The following is an 18,622-nucleotide window of genomic DNA, read 5'->3' on the forward strand; positions in this document are numbered from 1 at the left end:
CTGCTCCATCTGTTCCACCTGCTCCATCTGCTACACCTGTTGCACCTGCTCCATCTGCTCCACCTGCTCCATCTGCTCCATCTGTTCCACCTGCTCCATCTGCTCCACCTGCTCCATCTGTTCCACCGGCTCCACCTGCTCCACCTGCTCCATCTGCTCCATCTGCTCCACCTGTTGCACCTGCTCCATCTGCTCCATCTGCTCCACCTGCTCCAGCTGTCTTTGGTTTTACACACGTTAACAACCTGATAAAGTCTTTAACTTGGTTTAATGCACTTGTTAAATGTTGCAGCTAATTTTAGCATCACTCTACAGCTGCACACATCTGTTAGCCTGCAATGCTTTAAGGATATCTTTAAATAATAATTAATATTACGAGCACACACTGTAAACAAACAAACAAACCCCGGAGAACAACATCCTGCATGCCTTACAGTGAACATGATCTATTTGTTTGATTAGTGATTATTGACTGAGCTCTTCCTTTTATTACGGTTTAATTTGTCTCGTTCTTGGACCAACGAGCTGAGACGTCAAACAGGAGAGCTTCGGCTGGAAGTTTCTTTCGGCTGCTCTCTTCTTCAGGGGTCACCACAACGAGCGAACTTGCATGAACAGTTTGGCAGTTTGTTTTACGCCGGATGTTCTTCCTGATGCAACCTGGGCTCGAACCCGCAACCTCAGGATTCCACGACCGCGGCACTGACCACTGAGCTACCGCAGAGCTTCGGCTGTAAACTGCTGTAACAATATCGTCGTTAGGAGATAAAAATCACTAAATGTTATCAAAGCTCATGTTCAGGCTACGCTTCTATCATAACATCGTGGATATTTGAGCTCTTTATGAAATTAATTTGCTGGTTTATCACTTTCGTACGTTTAATGACAACATTTGTTAGTTTTAAAAGTTTGCCCAACAGTTTATATTCTCACTGACTCCATCTAAATAAACAGCAGACAGAATATTGAAGGTATTTCAGGAGAAAACAACAACAAATAATCCTAAAACAAAGAGAGCAGAGGACAACCGGAGCGCTGGTCTTTTTTTAAAGCCCGGACCTCGCAGCAACCTGAGCCTACAACAGAAAAATGTCTTGACCTTTTCATTACAGTCAAACCTGCTCCAGCTTTCAAAAGCTGTCATTTTAAAATCGGACAGTTTGTGAAACACCGCTGAGTGCCCCAAGGATCTGTGTCGGGTCTTCAAAGGGTTTCCATGGCATATTGGTTCTGGGTAAAGGGTCCAGAGAAAGCTTGAGTCAACAACCCTTACAATGAAAACTAGACCAAAGAACCACGATACCTGCACCCAAACTGGTCCTCATGCTGAAGCTGAGCCTGTCGCCAGGACCTGTGGCGTCTGCTGAGCACAGCTGGAACCAGCTGCATGGTACCACCCTCCTCTGATCCATTGTGGATTGGGTGACCGTCCAATCCCTGGTTGCTGAAACTGCTTTTAGGGACATGAAGCAACGAACCGGAGCTTTTCGTCAGGTTGACGGTGCCGATGAGGAACAGTTGAGGGCTGCAGTCCCTCTGAATCAGAAAGTTTGGATCCCACAAACTACTGTTGTCAGTTTGTTGCCCACCCAAAGTCACAAAAGTTCCCACCTCGGCCACAATTATAAAAACCAGCACAAATAGGTCTATTTTTTCATTTCTAAACTTACTCCAGCAGATTAAATCATACATTTGTGGGTGGTGGTGGGGAAGCAAGACACAGTGGTCCCTCGCTACTTCGTGGTTCGTTTTTCGCACTCGCTTTATCGCGGTTTTTCAAAATAAGATTGGACATGACACACAATGGCTGATTGATGGATGAGCCACATGATCTGCATGATATTTTATTTTAAATAAATTATTACCACCTGCTGCACCTGTGTGCAGACATGAAATGCTGCAGAAAAAGCTTCCTCCTGCAGCTGATCAGCTGATTTCCGTGCAGAGTGGAGAAGTGGGCGTGGCCAAGAGAGTTACACAGGTGGCAAAGAACAGACGAGGCAGGGAGCAGAAATCTTGACACTCTGTGCTCTCGGCCACGCCCATTTCTCCGCTGCAGAATGGAGATGATGGAGGAGGGAGGAGGAGCTGCAGGAGGAAGTTTCTCCTGCAATGTGGGCTGCACACACAGGTGCATCAGGTGCTAAATAATTTAAAATAATTCATTTAAAATAAAAATTCCATGCCGATCACGCGGCTCATCCATCAATCAGCCATTGGGTGTCATGTCCAATTTTATTTTGAAAAACCGCGATAGAGTGAATCCACGAAAAACAAATCACAAAGTAGCGAGAGACTACTGTATTGCAAGAGTGTGGGAAGGGTTTAAAATGCCTTTATTTATATATATATATATATATATATATATATATATATATATATATATATACACTAAAATAAACTACTACTTACTAGTATTTCCATTCCTACTTCACGGTTTTTCACTTATCGCGGGTCTTCAGGGTACGGATCTCCCACGATAACCGAGGGACCACTGTAACGTGCATGAGTACAGCTTCCCCTCAAAGCGCAACAGAACAGCTCCTGGTCGTAAAATCACTCAGAATCCAGAAAAGTTGCCCATTTTCCTACAGATCTGTTGCCAGTTGGTGTCACCGACTGTCTCCAGCAGTCGCAGCTACGTGACGAACTGCTGTACAGATGTTAACAACAGCTGCAGCGCTCTGGAACTCACCGAAACCCAAACTGGGCCTGGTTCCTGACACCTGCAGCAACTCAAGACTGGGAACTTCTGAGTCACTGAGACCCCCTGAGACCTCCTCATGAAAGCTGCTCACCAACTGGTTTCCAGATTCTGGTTCTGGGCCCGCCTCAACCCACAGCGTGGGCTCTGGACCTGGACCAGGCCCTGATTATGTCTCCATGTCTCAAACGTTGGAGGTTTTCCCCTCATTTAGCATCTGTTAGCATCAGTCCTGGTAGCTGCGATGGTGACTCTGCAACATTCTGTTTATGATCAAAACAACAGTTTTCTCTTTTAATCTGCTTCCACTGAACTCTTTGCTCTTAATTCAGGGGCTGATGATGTTTCCTCTACATCTGCTCTGCTGTCAGCCTCGGACCGGCTGAACTGCACAATATCTGCTGCGTTTGGCAGCCGGAGCAACTTCATCACTATCGTAAAAAACTACAGAATTTAAAACCTCCTATTCATCAAAAGCCTAATTTCTGCTTCCAGCTCGGAGCAGGATGAGAGCGCGCTCGGAGCGAGGCGGGAAAGTTTAACCAAGCAGGGACTCGAGCGTTCGAGTCCTGACTCGTGTCACGCGGTGGACGCTGGTCCTGACGAGACGACCCGAGGTCTCACTTTGACTTAAGCTCATTGTTCAGAGAGACCGAAGCGGCGAAGCTTCGGCTGCTCAAACGGCTGCAGTCAGAGCGTAAGCGCTGACCCTCCTCCTGCTTTCATCTCGATGTCGCTCAGTAAACGAGCTTTCTTCCAGGGCGGGTGACGCTCGTCCTCTGACACGACGTCTGCTATAAATAGGAACAAACGTGTTGAGGCAGGCGACCATCCGCGCTCGAACCGCACCGTTCAGTCCTTGTTAGGAGAGTTTAACGTGTAGCTAAAATAACCTGACTGAAAAACCCCAGGGCAGCAACAAAAAACTAACAAAAAAGAATATTTTCTTCAAGAATGTTATTGCCACGATCTGTTAGCAAAATATCTCACGAACCAGTGGACAAATTCTAATGACACTTTCAGAACGTGACCTTACTTGAAACCTACAAAGCTCTCAACAACCTAGCTCCATCTTATATTACAGATCTTATTGTTCCATATTTTACTAACAGAACACTTCACTCTCAGACTGCAGGTTTACTTGTGGTTCCTAGAGTTTCCAGCAGCAGAATGGGAGGAAGATTTTTCAGTTCTCAGGCTCCTCTCTTGTGGAACCAACTTCCAGTTTCTGTCCGTGAGGCTGACACATTGTCCAGTTTAAGACTGGGATTAAGACTTTATGATAAATCCTATAGTTAGTGTTGGCTTGGGTTTCCTGAGCAGTCCCTTAGTTATGCTGCTAAAAGCTACTGGATGGCAAATTGACCACATATCCTCAAATAAATAGTTTGTATTTGTAACTTTTTATTTTAATGTGTTTTTTGTCTTTCCTCCTATAGAAAGTGCAAAGCTTGACATGTCAGGCGGGCGATATGCATTTGTTCAAGGAATGCTAGTTTTAGCTGCGGAGTTAGCTCTGCCTACAGAACCGGCCGACAGGAGTCGTGTTGACTTGGAAAACTCCCTCAAATGTCCCCCTGGAAAAAAAAAACTGGGCTAATGTCGTTTAGAGGAAAGCTGTTTCTTTAGGGCCAGAATGAACCCAGACCGTCAGCTCTGCCCGTCTCGTAACGTTCGGCTCATTTCTCTGATTGGACGGTGAAACGTGCAACACTTCACGACGAGCCGGTCGACGAGAAACGAGCTGCGAGACGTTTACCGAGCCGGATCCGACTTCAGAGAATTAACATTTTGATTTGGACAAACACTCAGAAAGGATGAAAGTCAATTAGAGCTTTAAAGAATCCCAGAGAGCGCAGCCATCTGCCAGGGAGGAGAGAAGAGCTGCAGGGCTGTCGGGTTCAGCTCTATCAGCCGAACGAGGAGCCGCAGAGTGACCCGAATCAAAAATGAACATCAGCTAAAAAATAACTTTAAAACATAAAAACAGCAATGAAATACGGGGTGAAGGATGGAAGCAGAAAGACACCTGCTGAAGAGGCTGAAATTGAGCTGTTAAAGCAAAGGAAGCAGAACATTAGCTAAACACTTAAAAGAGCAGAAAACAGCTAAAAGCTCAAAACAAAAAAAACTAGCTAAAAGCTAAAACTCTGAACATTGGCTACATGCTAGAAGAAGCAGTGCACTTGTTAGAAGCTAAACAAAATAGACTATTAGCTAAATGCTAAAGATAGCATAAAATAGGTTAAAAACTAAAAGAAGCAAAACACTAGCTAAATGCTAAAAGAAGCAGAATACAAGCTAAACATGGGGTAGAGGTAGGGCAGCCGACTTGTGACCAGAAAGTCGCAGTTCAACTCCCAACCATTCCCACATGTTGTGGTGTCTATGAGCAAAACACCCAATCCCCAACTGCTCCCCGGGTGCTTACATAACTGCCCACTGCTCCACCTGGGTGTACCTCAGGTGTGATGGGTTAAATGCAGAGAACTAATTTTGTCATTGTATAGAAACAAATGATGACAATCTCAGACTTCCCTTCCCTAAAGAGTGCATAACATTAGCTAAAGGCTAAAGGGATCAGCACAATAGCTAAATGCTAAAAGAAGCCGAACACTAGCTAAAGAGTGCATAACATTAGCTAAAAGCTAAAGGGAGTAGTACACTAGATAAATGCTAAAAGAAGCAGAAACCTAGCAAAATGCTAAAAAGAGGCAGAACAGTTAAAGAGGCAGAACACTAGCTAAATGCTAAAAGAAGCAGCATGATAGCTTTAAGGTAAAATAATTAGGACACTAGCAAAAGTTTAAAGGATCGTAACACAAGCTAAAAGCTAAGGGGACCAAAAATAAAACTAGCTAAAAGCTAAAAGAAACAGAACTCTACCTAAGAGCTCAAATAATTATAACACTAGCTAAAAGCTAAAGGGAGCAGAACAAACTAGCTAATGGCTAAAAGAAGAAGGACATTAGCTAAATGCTAATAAAGCAGAACAATAGCTAAAAGTTAAAGTGAGGAAAACGCTGGCTAGAAGCTAAAATGAGCTGAACACTAGCTAAAAGGTAAAAGAAGCAGAACCGTAGCTAAAAGGTAACAGAAGCAGAAAATGCAGAGCACTTGCTAAAAGCTAAAAGAAGCAGAACAGTAGCTAAAGGAGCATAAGAAGACAACAGCTGAAGTTATATATTTTTAAAAGTACAAAAAACAAAAGTCCCAGCAGCTGAATGAAGTGACGCCGACTCAGCGTTCAGACAATAAACAACAACAACAGAATCTCCCACAAACAGCTAAACATCCAGAGCAGGAAATGTGAGCGGCAGCAGCGAGAGTCGGTTTCTGAACGAGAACAAAGACGAACAGCTGAAGGAGCAACAGTGGCCGACGTTCTCTGCAGCACAGCTAAAGGTGGGACAACAATAATGAAGCTACTTTAAGCTTCTGTAACACAGAAAACCTTCAGCTACTTCACAAATATAATGAAAGGCCTCGTTTACCTTGAAGGAATGCACGTCGCCCGCCTGTCACTGAGAAATCAGGTGTAGCCAAATGTTTGTGTTGTGGACGACTCTCAGCTACTACCACATGATTTCTGCTCGATATCTGTAAAACTGACTGATTTACAGCCCTCGTTGTGATTTGTATTTCAGTTGGCTGTGGCGGCCATCTTTAGCCTGACTGACTCCAAAATGAATCAGCCGAAGAGACAAATGCACCAAATCTTTCCTGAAAGTCTCATTAAAATATGTCCAGCTGGGCTTCAGATATTTTGCTAACAGACAAATACGGTTGACTAAAAGGTAGTGCCAGAGTTTTCAGCAAAGACCTAACTCAGTGAGAAGCCCTTCCAATGTGGTTGAAGGGTAACTCTCAGCTACTACCACACCCAATGTGTTGCTGAATCTCTGTAAAACTCACAGTCGCAGCATGTTTTCTGTTTCCTGTTGGCTGTGGCGGCCATCTTGAGCCGGGTTGTCTCCAAAAGTTAATAAATTGTAGAAAAATATTCACTGATCATTTCCTGAAAGTTTTATTAAAATACGTCCGGTGGTTCGTGAGATATTTTGCTAACAAACAGGCGAACACAAGCACTCAGACACGTTTTAAAACATTATCGCCCGCCTGTCGCTTTGCAGCTGCAAGAAAGAGCAAACTGTTCCATGCAAACATCTGGCTCGGGTTTTTCCGGACCTGCAGACGGTTCTGGTGGTTCCGAGTGAACCTCCAGCCTCTTTCAGCTGAAATGGAAATTAGAAAAAGAGACTTGTTGTGCTTACATGTTTCCCCGGAGCCGCCTCTTCAGATCCCGTCAGTCTGGGCTTGGACCTCATGTTCTGCTCACACAGAACAACCGAACCGAGCCGAGCCGAACTAAGTTAAACCAGGTCCGGAGCCGGCAGAACGGGTGGATTCACGCGCGACGCTCGGAGGGAGTCCGCATCCTTCAGCTCCTCTGACCCGCTCCAACAAATGAGCCCGCCGCGCGCGCGCGCACGCGCGTTACCAGCCAGGAAAAGGCTCGCGGCTCCTGTCTGACTTTAACCCGGGTGGGGTGGGGGTGTGGGGGGGTAGAAGATGCTCGCGCGGCCGCTAGATGGAGCAGAGCGGGAGGCCAATTAGGAGGATCACAGAGGTTCACGCGCTGAGTGATCAGAGCTCAGTCACGTGACTCAAGTGGCCAAAGGGCTCGGACTTAATGAGACCTAATCCACGGGGTCACGTGATCCACCTCATGACATCAAAGAGATGAATTATAACTGCAACATGAACCAGCTGCTCCACTTCTTCTCTAAAAGATTCAAACTCTTCTGAAGCTCGAGCTCCTTCATCATCCAGATGTTCAAGTTACAAACAGAACTCTGGACTCTGTGTGAACTGGAATAAACACCATGCGACGGTTCATTCACGTTTATCAACTGCTGAATCCAGGAAATGCTGCGGAGAGAAATTATTTTTAAACTTAACACGGCTCCTTAAAGTTCTTCCAGGGCCCTCGTCTTTAACAACAGACAGATGTTGGAGGTTTAGGAGGACCTGAGGAGACCAGATGTTGGAAGTTTTGTCTCCTTCTGGTCTGCTGGACTGTTCAACAGTCCTGGATGGAGCAGATGTTGATCTAAAACCTGTAGATGTTTTTCTTCATTGATGGAGTCTTTCCAGATGTGTAAGCTGCTCATGTAAGAGGTACTAATGCACCCCCATACCATCAGAGAGGCAGGCGTTAGTACCAGGCTGGATGGTCTTGCTCCTCTTTAATCCAGAGGACATTGTGTTTGTGGTCTCCAAACAGAACTTCAGATTTGGACCCATCTGACCTCAGAACAGTTCTGGACTCACCTCAGTCCATTTGAATCGAGTTCTGGTCCAGAGAAGACGGCAGAGGTTCTGGATGGTGTTCACATCTGGCTGCTTCTTTGTCTGATAGAGCTTTAAGCAGCATCTGTGGATGCAGACAATGGTCTGTGGAAGGGTTCCGGAGCCCAGAACCAGAACCAGACTTGGTTTTGGTGCAGTGGCCCCTGAGGGCCTCATCCTTTGAGCTCAGATTTCAACAGATTCTTCTAATCTGTTGACCGGATTATGAACTGCAGATTATTGAGATCAAAGTCTTTGTCCAGGAACTTTATTCTGAAATTCTTCCACTCGTTTCCGATGCACAGACTGCTGAACCTCTGTCCATCTTTACTTCTGAAAGTCTCTTGACCGTTCACTTGTTCCTCCTGGACCAACTTGTCTGAATGTTTATGTCATCCATTTTTCTTCCGTACGTTTTTCAGCACGATTCTCGTCCCGCAGTTTTCATCTGTTTCATCAAATCATAAATCAAAATGTTCAGCTCTTTCAGGACAATGGTGCAGCTTTAGCTGTTTGTATTGGTGCAGCTTTAGCTGTTTGTATTTAGCCTTTTCTGCCATTTTTCTCTCATAGAAAATGAACTGAACTCATTTTCCATCCTTCAAATCTTTAGCTCAATTCAGCTCCTTCCACTTTTTTAGGTAATTTAAGCCTTTTTCTGCCGTTTCAGCTATTTTTTGCTACTTTCAGCCTTTTTTTTTTTAGCTAATTTCCTGATATTTGTGCCAATTTCTGCTTATTTAAACATAATTCAGAAAATGTGTTGTTTCTGCTTCTGCTAATTTAGGTTTGTTCTTCCATTTCAGCTACATTTGAGCATGTTTTTAGCTCATTTCAGCTGTTTTTCAGCAGGTTCTTCAGCAACAAGCTTTCACAGGAAATGCAGTTTCTCTAGTTTGAGCTGCGTCACTGATTAAACATTAAAAATTACCTGAATCGTTCCTAAAATTTGTACAATTCATTGTTTTTTGTGTTTTCTCTGCTCCATTGTGAATAAAATCTGGATTTGTGAATTTTGTAAATCTCTGCATTCTGTTTTTATTTATTTGGAGCACAATTAAAATAAATCACACCAGCGTGTTCTCGTCCACTTGCTGAACGCAGGATCACTGGAGTGAGTCTGAAGACTTAAAACACACGTGTTAGTATTTACTGGGACTGGTGGGGACCAGGACAACAACGTTCTGTTCTTCCCCGTTCAGAAAACTCGAGCAGTAAATGTAAAACGTTCCAGCAGCAGGTGATGTGCTGATACGAAGCAACCCGAGTGCTGCAGCGATTTATTTGTCAGCAGCTGAGTGACAGCCTCGCCCACCAATTTGCCTCAAACTGTCATGCAATTCTGTTCCTCGGTGAATAAATATATATATTTATTTGTGTTCTTATTTGTGCCTAAATAGCTTTTTGAAAAGTGCAGGATGGCAGCCGGCTCTAAAAGTGTCTCCTTCAACGCTGGCTGTGAGGTCGGGAAGAGGAAATCATTAATATCCCATTAGAAGTTGGCTGTGGAGCCAGATGTGCTGCGGGCGAACATCAGCAGGCCTGTTCTCGGCCTCCACACCTTCCCCGAGGTTCAAATGTCGTTCTTCACTGTCATTACTTCTCTCCCCCATTAACTATTGATTATCTCCTCTTCAGCATTTTGAGCCCCGCTGTGGAAATGGCCCACATGCCTCGGCTCCTGCACTCTGCAGAGCAGAAGTGCCCACTCCTGGTTTTTTACCCGGAAAATTGGAGCCAAGTCAGCACTAACGAAGAGGTGGGGGTGACGAGGAACATGGCTGCAGCGTCCCTGCACATTAGCAGCACGCTTCGGTGGACAACTGCAGGTTAAGTTGTGTGTTTGCTTTGTATTTTTTTGCTGTTGTTCAGGAGTCTGTGAGAGTTTCAGCACGAGTGGAATAATTACTCTGGGTTTATGATGGTGTCTGCACAAAGTCCAGCTGGGAAAGATTGTGCAACTAAAACATCTGTTGGAAAAGTCACGGACAGGCCGTTGACCTGCCTGAGTCCGTGAACAGAACTGGTGGTATTAGTATATTAATATACTATGATACTAATACTGGTATTAGTATAATATTATACTAATACTGGGATTAGTACACTAATATAGAAATACTGGTATTAGTATACTATTGTTTAACAGGCAACAATGGTGTACCACAAGGCTCAGTCTTAGGACCCACCCTCTTTACAATCTACATACATAATGTAGGTAAAAACATCCCTAATGCATCCTTACATTTCTATGCTGATGATACAGTTGTTTATTGTCGAGCTAAAACTGTTGCTAAGGCTTTCCAGCTTTTGAAATCTGCATTCAACATCATCCAGACAGATTTGTTTCACCTCAAACTTGTCCTAAATGCCGAAAAAACCAAAGGGATGCTTTTTTCAAATAGGAAGTTGGTCCCAGCAGTTCTTCCTCCGATTTTATCCTCAAATGGTGTCCCCATTGAGTTTGTTGATTCCTGTAAATATTTGGGTATCTTGGTCGACTCACATCTTTCTTTTAAGCTCCATGTGGAAAACTTGGTAAAGTAACTGGAAGTTAAACTGGGTTTCTTTTTCAGAAACAGATCCTGTCTAACCCTGAATGTTAGGAAACACCTTGTATCTGTGACTTTCCTTCCCTCCATTGATTACGGTGACATTATTTACATGAACGCTCCTACAAGAACCCTGCAGATGTTGGATGCTGCAGATGTTGGATGCTGTCTATCATGGTGCACTAAGATTCATAACTGGCTGTGATTATCGTACCCACCACTGCACCCAGTATTCACTGGTTAACTGGTCACCATTAACTTCACACAGACTCTCCCACTGGTACATTTTCATCTTTAAATCACTTCCTGGTCTGCTGCCTTCATACATCTCCTCCTACATGTCTCTACGTGAGTGCAGCTACAGCGTGCGCTCTCAGGACATCATTACCTGCAGTGTTCCCTCAGTGAGGACTGAACTAGGCAAAAGGGCCTTCTCCTACTCCGCTCCTGTTTCCTGGAATATCTTACAAAAAGACCTGAAGCTCTCGACCTTTGACCTCTCTAAGTGTCTTTAAGACTCTGTTGGACTCCTGGCAGGGACCAATGCAGACATGTTCCTGTTTTTAGTTTTCTACATTTGTCTTAGAATCTAGATGGTTTTATTTAGTTCTTTTATATACCATATTCTTTCATTTATTCTTCTCAATTTATTTGCCTCTTTTATGGTTGTCCACTGTTGTCATCCTTCTTTGTTGAAATCAGGTCTCTCTTGTAAATGAGTCCCCGAGACATGGGATTAACCTGTAGAAATAAAGGTTGAATGAAAAATACTGGGATTAGTACACTAATATACTAATACTGGGATTAGTACACTAATATACTAATACTAGATTAGTACACTAATATAATAATACTGGGATTAGTACACTAATATACTAATACTGGATTAGTACACTAATATACTAATACTGGGATTAGTACACTAATATACTAATTCTGGGATTAGCACACTAATATATTAATACTGGGATTAGTGTACTATTATACTAATACTAGGATTAGTATACTATTGTACTAATACTGGGATTAATACACTAATATACTAATACTGGGATTAGTATACTAATATATTAATACTGGGATTAGTGTACTATTACACTAATACTGGGATAAGTACACTAATATAATAATACTGGGATTAGTACACTAATATACTAATTCTGGGATTAGTACACTAATATACTAATTCTGGGATTAGTACACTAATATAAATAATACTGGGATTAGTGTACTAATATAATAATACTGGGATTAGTACACTAATATACTAATTCTGGGATTAGTGCACTAATATACTAATTCTGGGATTAGTGTTGGGTTCTGGTTTTGTTTTCGTCTTTTGGACTTGTCAGAGTTTTCAGTCTGAACTTGAGTTCAAGTTTGACGTTTGATTAAACAGACGTTTCTTTTAGTTCATTCTGTCCTGATTGTACTTTAACTCTTGGTTAGTTAATTTATTTATTCATTTTACAAACAGACACTTGTTCCTGCGTGCCTCTGAGCAGAAGCCTGACCCTACAGAGTCCATAAAACCAGGACCAGATCCTGCAGGTCCATGTTGGGTCAGAACATCAGAAAATCGGTGAAATATAAAAATAAAAACACAACCTGCGTTTATAAAACTGTGCTTTTATTTCAGTCTGTTAGTTTTTTACAAATATGACAGATTTGCATCGGGGGCGGGGGGGCAGGATGAATAAAACATTCCTTAAACCTCGGATCAGTTCTCATTTCAGATGCTGACACTTGGGCTTTATGCTGGAGAATAACAAGCTGCTGCACAGAACCAGTAAACGGGTCGGTCCAGACCGGGTCGAGCAGAATCCTACTAGAATCTGTTCTGGCTTCGAGATAATCCCACAGCACAGATCAGCCGAGCCTGCTCGCACGGACCAGAGGCTACGGTGAGAGAAAAGGGACACATGACAGAGGGGATCGGGTACTGACAAGAATACCTAAAGGGATATTCCAGCTTTTGTTTTTTTCCAGTGGGGCTCCGAGAAAAAGTTATAAACAGTATCTTACATGTTGTAGATATGACCTGAGCTCATGTTTTCATTGAGATTCAGTTTTTTTTTTTAAATCAGTCCAGAAACGGGAAACAATCCTAAAGACAGGAACTTGTTTTTGTGTTTGACGTGGTCGCTGCTCGTTGGACCGGGGCCGAATATCAAGAAAAATTTCATATTTATCAACAAAGTCGAAGTGTTTGTTGCAGTGCTTAATATGTAAACCAAAAAAATGCTGGAGCACAAATACCTGGGCCGGGGGGGGGGGGGGGGGGGTACTCCCCAGAAAATTTTGAATAAAGTAGATGCCACTTCCTGCATTCTGGTGTATTTTAACGGTTATTAAACATCTACGTTTATCTATACAAGTAAACAATTGATTCAATAACTATTTTAGAGAGCAACAAGAAGTAGCCTGACCAACAGCTCTCCTTGTGTGACTAGAGCACACTCCACTTCTCTCAAGCATCCTAACCTCCCCCCCAGCTATTTGCAGCTGTCCAGATTATTGGGCATCCCTCACATGACGGTTCCAAGCCCAACTCTTCTCCGCTGAATTCACGGTCCTCCTCCTCGTTGACCTCCTCCTCATGTGGGGAGGCTCCTCCTCAGGCTGTTCATGGCCGCTGCCTGTGGGTTCTTGCCCGGGTACGACAGCCTGGTTAGCTCAGCTCTCACCCATCTGCTCCAGTATCTCCATGGCTGCTGCCATCATGTGTTTCAATTCTCCGTTGTTTAGTTGTACAACGAGAATCCTTTTTTAAAAATGAAAGTAAATTGAACGGTCTTTTTGACATTTTGATCGCTGTTATTTTGACAAATTGGCGCCGTTGTTTTGATATATGATGTACGTAATGTGAGTGCCCATCAAACATTTCTCTTGTATTTTCAATAAATAATCGACATTTTATTAATGACCCACTGAAACTGTAAAACTGATTAGCAATTTAATTGTGCTGTTTAATTACATTTTTGTGTTTTTCATTAAATTGTTAGTTTTTTTAAGTGTAGAAGCAGAAATGCTTACTTGGAGGCTCAGCTCTGATGTGATATTAGGATGCTCTTAAGTGGCTGTTGTGTTTAAAATGAGTGTTTATATCATTATTTTCAGATCGCATATCCAATATAGGTTTTATTTGTTCAAGGCAGTCAAGTTTGTTCATAACTTTATTATTAAGCCTGAGAGTTACTGGATCCAAGCAAACAATGCACCCTGTCAAAATAAGAGAGTTCCCGGATCCTGTTCCGGAAGGATCCGGCTCAGATTAAGTCCTGGTTTGCTGTTTCAAACGTCCACATCTGTCTACGTATTAACAGCTCCTAACGTTCCCACAGAACCCCACTTTAAAATGGCCATACTTTCTCTGTGACACATCTACGTCTGTCGAATGAAACCGTCTCACTTCCTGCCGCCAACAAAACACAACTTCTTACACGTTTAGCTTCAAGTCTAATAAAAACCAGTTCCACAAATAGAAAACTACAGTATATTTACAGGACGTTCTTTTAAAGCTCTGAAACACGATTCACTCGTGTTTTCCCTGAATCTGAACCTGAGTTTCCACATTAATTGCTACGCGTCGTCCAGCTGATCAAATTAAACGAACATATCTGCTGCCTCTCCTGATTACAGAAGACGTGATTTTACCGTTCCTTCATTCTCGGTGAGATGTTCCAGTGTAGGAAAGTAGAAAATGAAGTGAGCTGACTTCAGGTAAACTATCGGCCTTCTCTTCTCATCAGTACGGAGAAAACTTCTGCCGCTCTGACCTCTTAACGCCAGACGACGGCATCTTCCCGGTGAACGGAGACAAACCCTGGGTCAGGCCGGAAGCGGCTGCCGGGTGGACGGTCAGGACGGGGAGCGTTTTCATGCCGAGCAGGCTGGAGAGGGGGATGGCGTAATGCGGGTTTTGGATGGTCGGTAAAGTGGAGGGCGAGTGGACGTTAATGGTGGCGGGAGCTGCGGCGCCGGCTGCCAGGACGGCGGTGGAGGTGGTGGGGGCGCTCTGAGAGAAGCTCATGTTCAGGTCGATGGGGGTGGCAGAGGAAGCCACCTGCATGGTGTATTTAGCCATCTCTAAGCTGCAGGATGGGTTAACCGGGGGGGGGGGGGGGGGGGGGCAACAGAGGGGGGAGAAAACAGGAACATGAAGGAATGTGTTAAAAACGCAGAAACGAGGACTTTAACGAAGTGAAAACAACGAAGCAGCGAGCCGGAACAAGTCCTGCCTCACCCTGGACCCACCAGCTCTGCAGGACATGGCCGCCCTCCATGTCTTACCTGGCGTTGATGAGGTACTGGGCCACGCTGATACTGGCCGGCGGGCCCGTGATCGTGACTTGGCGCATGGCCGAGCCATCGGCGGCGCTGGCAATTTTGATGTGAGCTCCAGAGATCTGGCGAATCTCGTTGATCCGGCTGCCTTGTCTTCCAATTATGCAGCCGATAAACTGGAAGAGGGCGAGGTTGGAAGCATGTAAACAACAACATGTAAACAACAACAGAGGACAGACAGGGCAGGAACAACCGCTGCTGCAACACTTATACTAGATTTTAAGATCTGGCACAAATACATAATACAAGTAATTACAGAGTACACACATGCACAGTACCAGATAACAAGTCACATCATAACAGAGCCCAGTCCTCATAAATACCAGGTATGAGCCTCAAAAGTATCTAATAAGTACTAGGTACGTTCCCAGTATGTATCAAATATGTACCTGGTAATTAATTACGAGGTACGTTCCCAATAAGTACCAGGTATGTACCTGGTAATTAATTATGAGGTACAAACCCAGTAAGTACCAAATATGTACATGGTAAGTACTAGGTATAGACCCAGTATGTACCAGATATGTACCTGGTAAGTACTAGGTACAGACCCTGTAAGTACCAGGTATGTACCTGGTAAGTACTAGGTATATACCTAGTAAGTATCAAGTATGTAGCCAGTAAGTACCAAGTATGTACTTGTTAAGTACTAGGTATGTGCCTGTTTCATATCTACCAGATACCTGCCCAGAAAATACCTTGTAAGTACCTGCTAGGTATCCAGCAGATACCTCACAAGTACTAGGTATATATTCCATAAGAATCTTTTAACTAGCTTGTGTGTACCTGGTAAAATCCTGTCTGTATTATGTACTAAAACTCAAATACTATTACTGTAAAATCATAACATGTTTTTGTGTTTTGTGTTTATTAAACATAATTTATTCCCACTCTGGTGATAAAACAGTAAGAGAACCGTTTTCTCTGAGCAAACCATAACCGTTTATTTTACCGTTTTCTTTCTGTAAATTAAGTTGATTAATTTCACTTCTTGTCCTCGATGGAAAGATGGCCGACTTTAAACAGCGCCTGTGTCTGATTACGACCGGCGCTCCTGAAGCTCAATAATCAACGTGTCAGATCTGGATTGTTCGTGGTGATGACTGACAATTTACCGTTTTAGCAAAGGTTACGTGCTCGACTCGCTGGTTGCCTGGCAACAGAAGACAACGGTCGACACCCTGAAAAGAGTCAGAGATGCAGCCAACCCTCCGATAAATATTCTTAGTTGTTGTTTGACTGAACCGAGCTAAAACAGAACTTTTAGAGGCCAAACCATCTTCTTGGCTTTGTTTCGTGTCTAAAGCTGCTGATTATGGATTTTAAACTCGCTTCAGTCTCAATCATTCATGTCAGCTGAAAAGTAGACAATTAGATAAATGCATCCTTTAAATTAACAAACATGTATTTAAATTTTAAAACACTAAGGTAGCATTTCCACCTTTTGCACTTATGTTCTCTAAAACACTCAAACTGTGTTGGATGAGCTTAAAAAATGAGAGTTAAATTTCAGAATTTTAAATATTTCTACTTCAAGTTTATACATTCGTGTTGTTATTTAAAGAGCATGAAACGTGAGTCAGCCTCCCACCATCACAGACATCTACACCTCCAGATGCAGGAAGAGAGCCACCTGCATCATGAAGGACCACACTCACCCAGCACACAGGTTGAGGAGCATTAAGTGTAGAACCACTAGACTGAGGAACAGCTTCTACCCTGAAGCTGTTAGACTCATGAATCTCTAACCAGGAGAATCACTGTGAAAAAAATCACATCATGTTGCTGCTGATCTGTTTCATGTTGCTGCTGATGTTTCATGGTGCTGCTGATCTGTTTCATGCTGCTGCTGATCTGTTTCATGTCACTGCTGATCTGTTTCATGTTGCTGCTGATCTGTTTCATGTTGCTGCTGATCTGTTTCATGTTGCTGCTGATCTGTTCCATGTTGATGTGTTCATGCGTGCACATCTGCTCACAGACTCATGTTCATGTTTGTGCTGATGTTCAATGTTTTATGTTATGAGTGCTTAGTGTATATTTAGTTGATGTTTTTCTTAGTTCATATCTTAGATCTTATCACTGTTTTTCTTTTACATTTTATTGTTGGATGTAACTGGGACCCTGTAAACATAATTTTGTTCCACCACATGTACCACATGAGGTGCGAATGACAATAAAGAATCTCTGACTCTCTGACTGACATTTTTACACGAGATCATATCTCTCCAGTGGCTCCCTGTCAAATTCAAAATCGTCTAACCTACAAAGCTCACAACAACCTAGCTCCATCTTATATTACAGATCTTATTGTTCCATATTTTCCTAACAGAGCAGACTGCAGGTTTACTTGTGGTTCCTAGAGTTTCCAAAAGCAGACTGGGAGGAAGATCTTCCAGTTTTCAGGCTCCTCTCTTGTGGAACCAACTTCCAGTTTCTGTCCGTGAGGCTGACACATTGTCCAGTTTTGAAGACTGGGATTAAGACTTTCCTTTTTGATAAATCCTATAGTTAGGGTCGGCTTGGGGTTCCTGAGCTGTCCCTTAGTTCTGCTGCACTGCTGGAGGACAAATTGACCACATGTCCTCTCTCTGCTTCTGTCTTTACTGGCTCTTCTCTCCATGTTTGTATTTGTAATTATTTCTATTTAAACATTTTTTTTGTCTTTCCTCCTATAGAAACTACACCTGGACTATAGAAACTACACCTGGACTATAGAAACTACACCTGGACTATAGAAACTACACCTGGACTATGGAAACTACACCTGGACTATGGAAACTACACCTGGACCATAGAAACTACACCTGGACTATAGAAACTACACCTGGACTATAGAAACTACACCTGGACTATAGAAACTACACCTGGACTATAGAAACTACACCTGGACTATGGAAACTACACCTGGACTATGGAAACTACACCTGGACCATAGAAACTACACCTGGACTATAGAAACTACACCTGAACCTGTCATTCTGTGTCCATTGTTACTTCCTGTCCTCTCAAACCAGCCAGTTGAAGCAGATGTTCACTCATCCTGATCCTGGTTCTGTTGGAGGGTTCTTCCTGTTAAAGGGAGTTTTTCTTCCCACTGTCTCCTCTGTTCTTGCTCAGGATGAGAGACTGTGACGAAGTGAAGATTCAACACAACCTGCTGCTTCCTCAGAAACAAAACTTTTACTAATAGTCTTTTTTATATATGAATGTTCCTGTTCAGAGCCCTGAGACGACTTCTGTTGGGAGCTACAGAAATAAACTGAACTGATCCACAGTGGCATTAAAATATAAACATAATAACATTTAGGCACGTAAAAGGATCAAAGGATCACTGCAGTCTTTAAAAACTATTCTCTCAACAAACACAACAGGAGTTTGTAGTTCCTTTCAGCCCCAGTCAAAGTGGAGGGACTGTCAGGGTCTACAGAAAACTGAATCTGTGCATCATATAATTGATTATAACATATTGATTGGTATATATAATATAATGATTGGTGTCTATATAATATAATGATTGGTCTATATAATATAATGATTGGTAAATATAATATAATGATTGGTCTATATAATATAATGATTGGTAATATAATGATTGGTAAATATAATATAATGATTGGTAAATATAATATAATGATTGGTAAATATAATATAATGATTGGTCTATATA

General features: G+C 42.9%; 2 protein-coding genes across 2 annotated transcripts in view; both read right to left on the reverse strand.

Moving 5' to 3' along the window:
- LOC119421085 overlaps nt 1-18,622 on the reverse strand; it is a gene marked incomplete at its 3' end in the record, with an annotated part of 641,076 nt that overhangs the window by 602,809 nt on the left and 19,645 nt on the right.
- The window catches only part of LOC119410804 (poly(rC)-binding protein 4), a gene marked incomplete at its 5' end in the record, with an annotated part of 7,382 nt that continues 2,737 nt past the window's right edge, over nt 13,978-18,622 (reverse strand). The window contains 2 exon segments of the mRNA XM_037677729.1: nt 13,978-14,699; nt 14,899-15,068. Of these exon segments, the coding sequence (XP_037533657.1) occupies nt 14,354-14,699; nt 14,899-15,068 (516 nt within the window).

The sequence above is a fragment of the Nematolebias whitei genome, chromosome 1 (assembly GCF_014905685.2).
Source record: "Nematolebias whitei isolate Nwh7 chromosome 1, NemWhi1, whole genome shotgun sequence".
Classification (NCBI taxonomy): domain Eukaryota; kingdom Metazoa; phylum Chordata; class Actinopteri; order Cyprinodontiformes; family Rivulidae; genus Nematolebias; species Nematolebias whitei.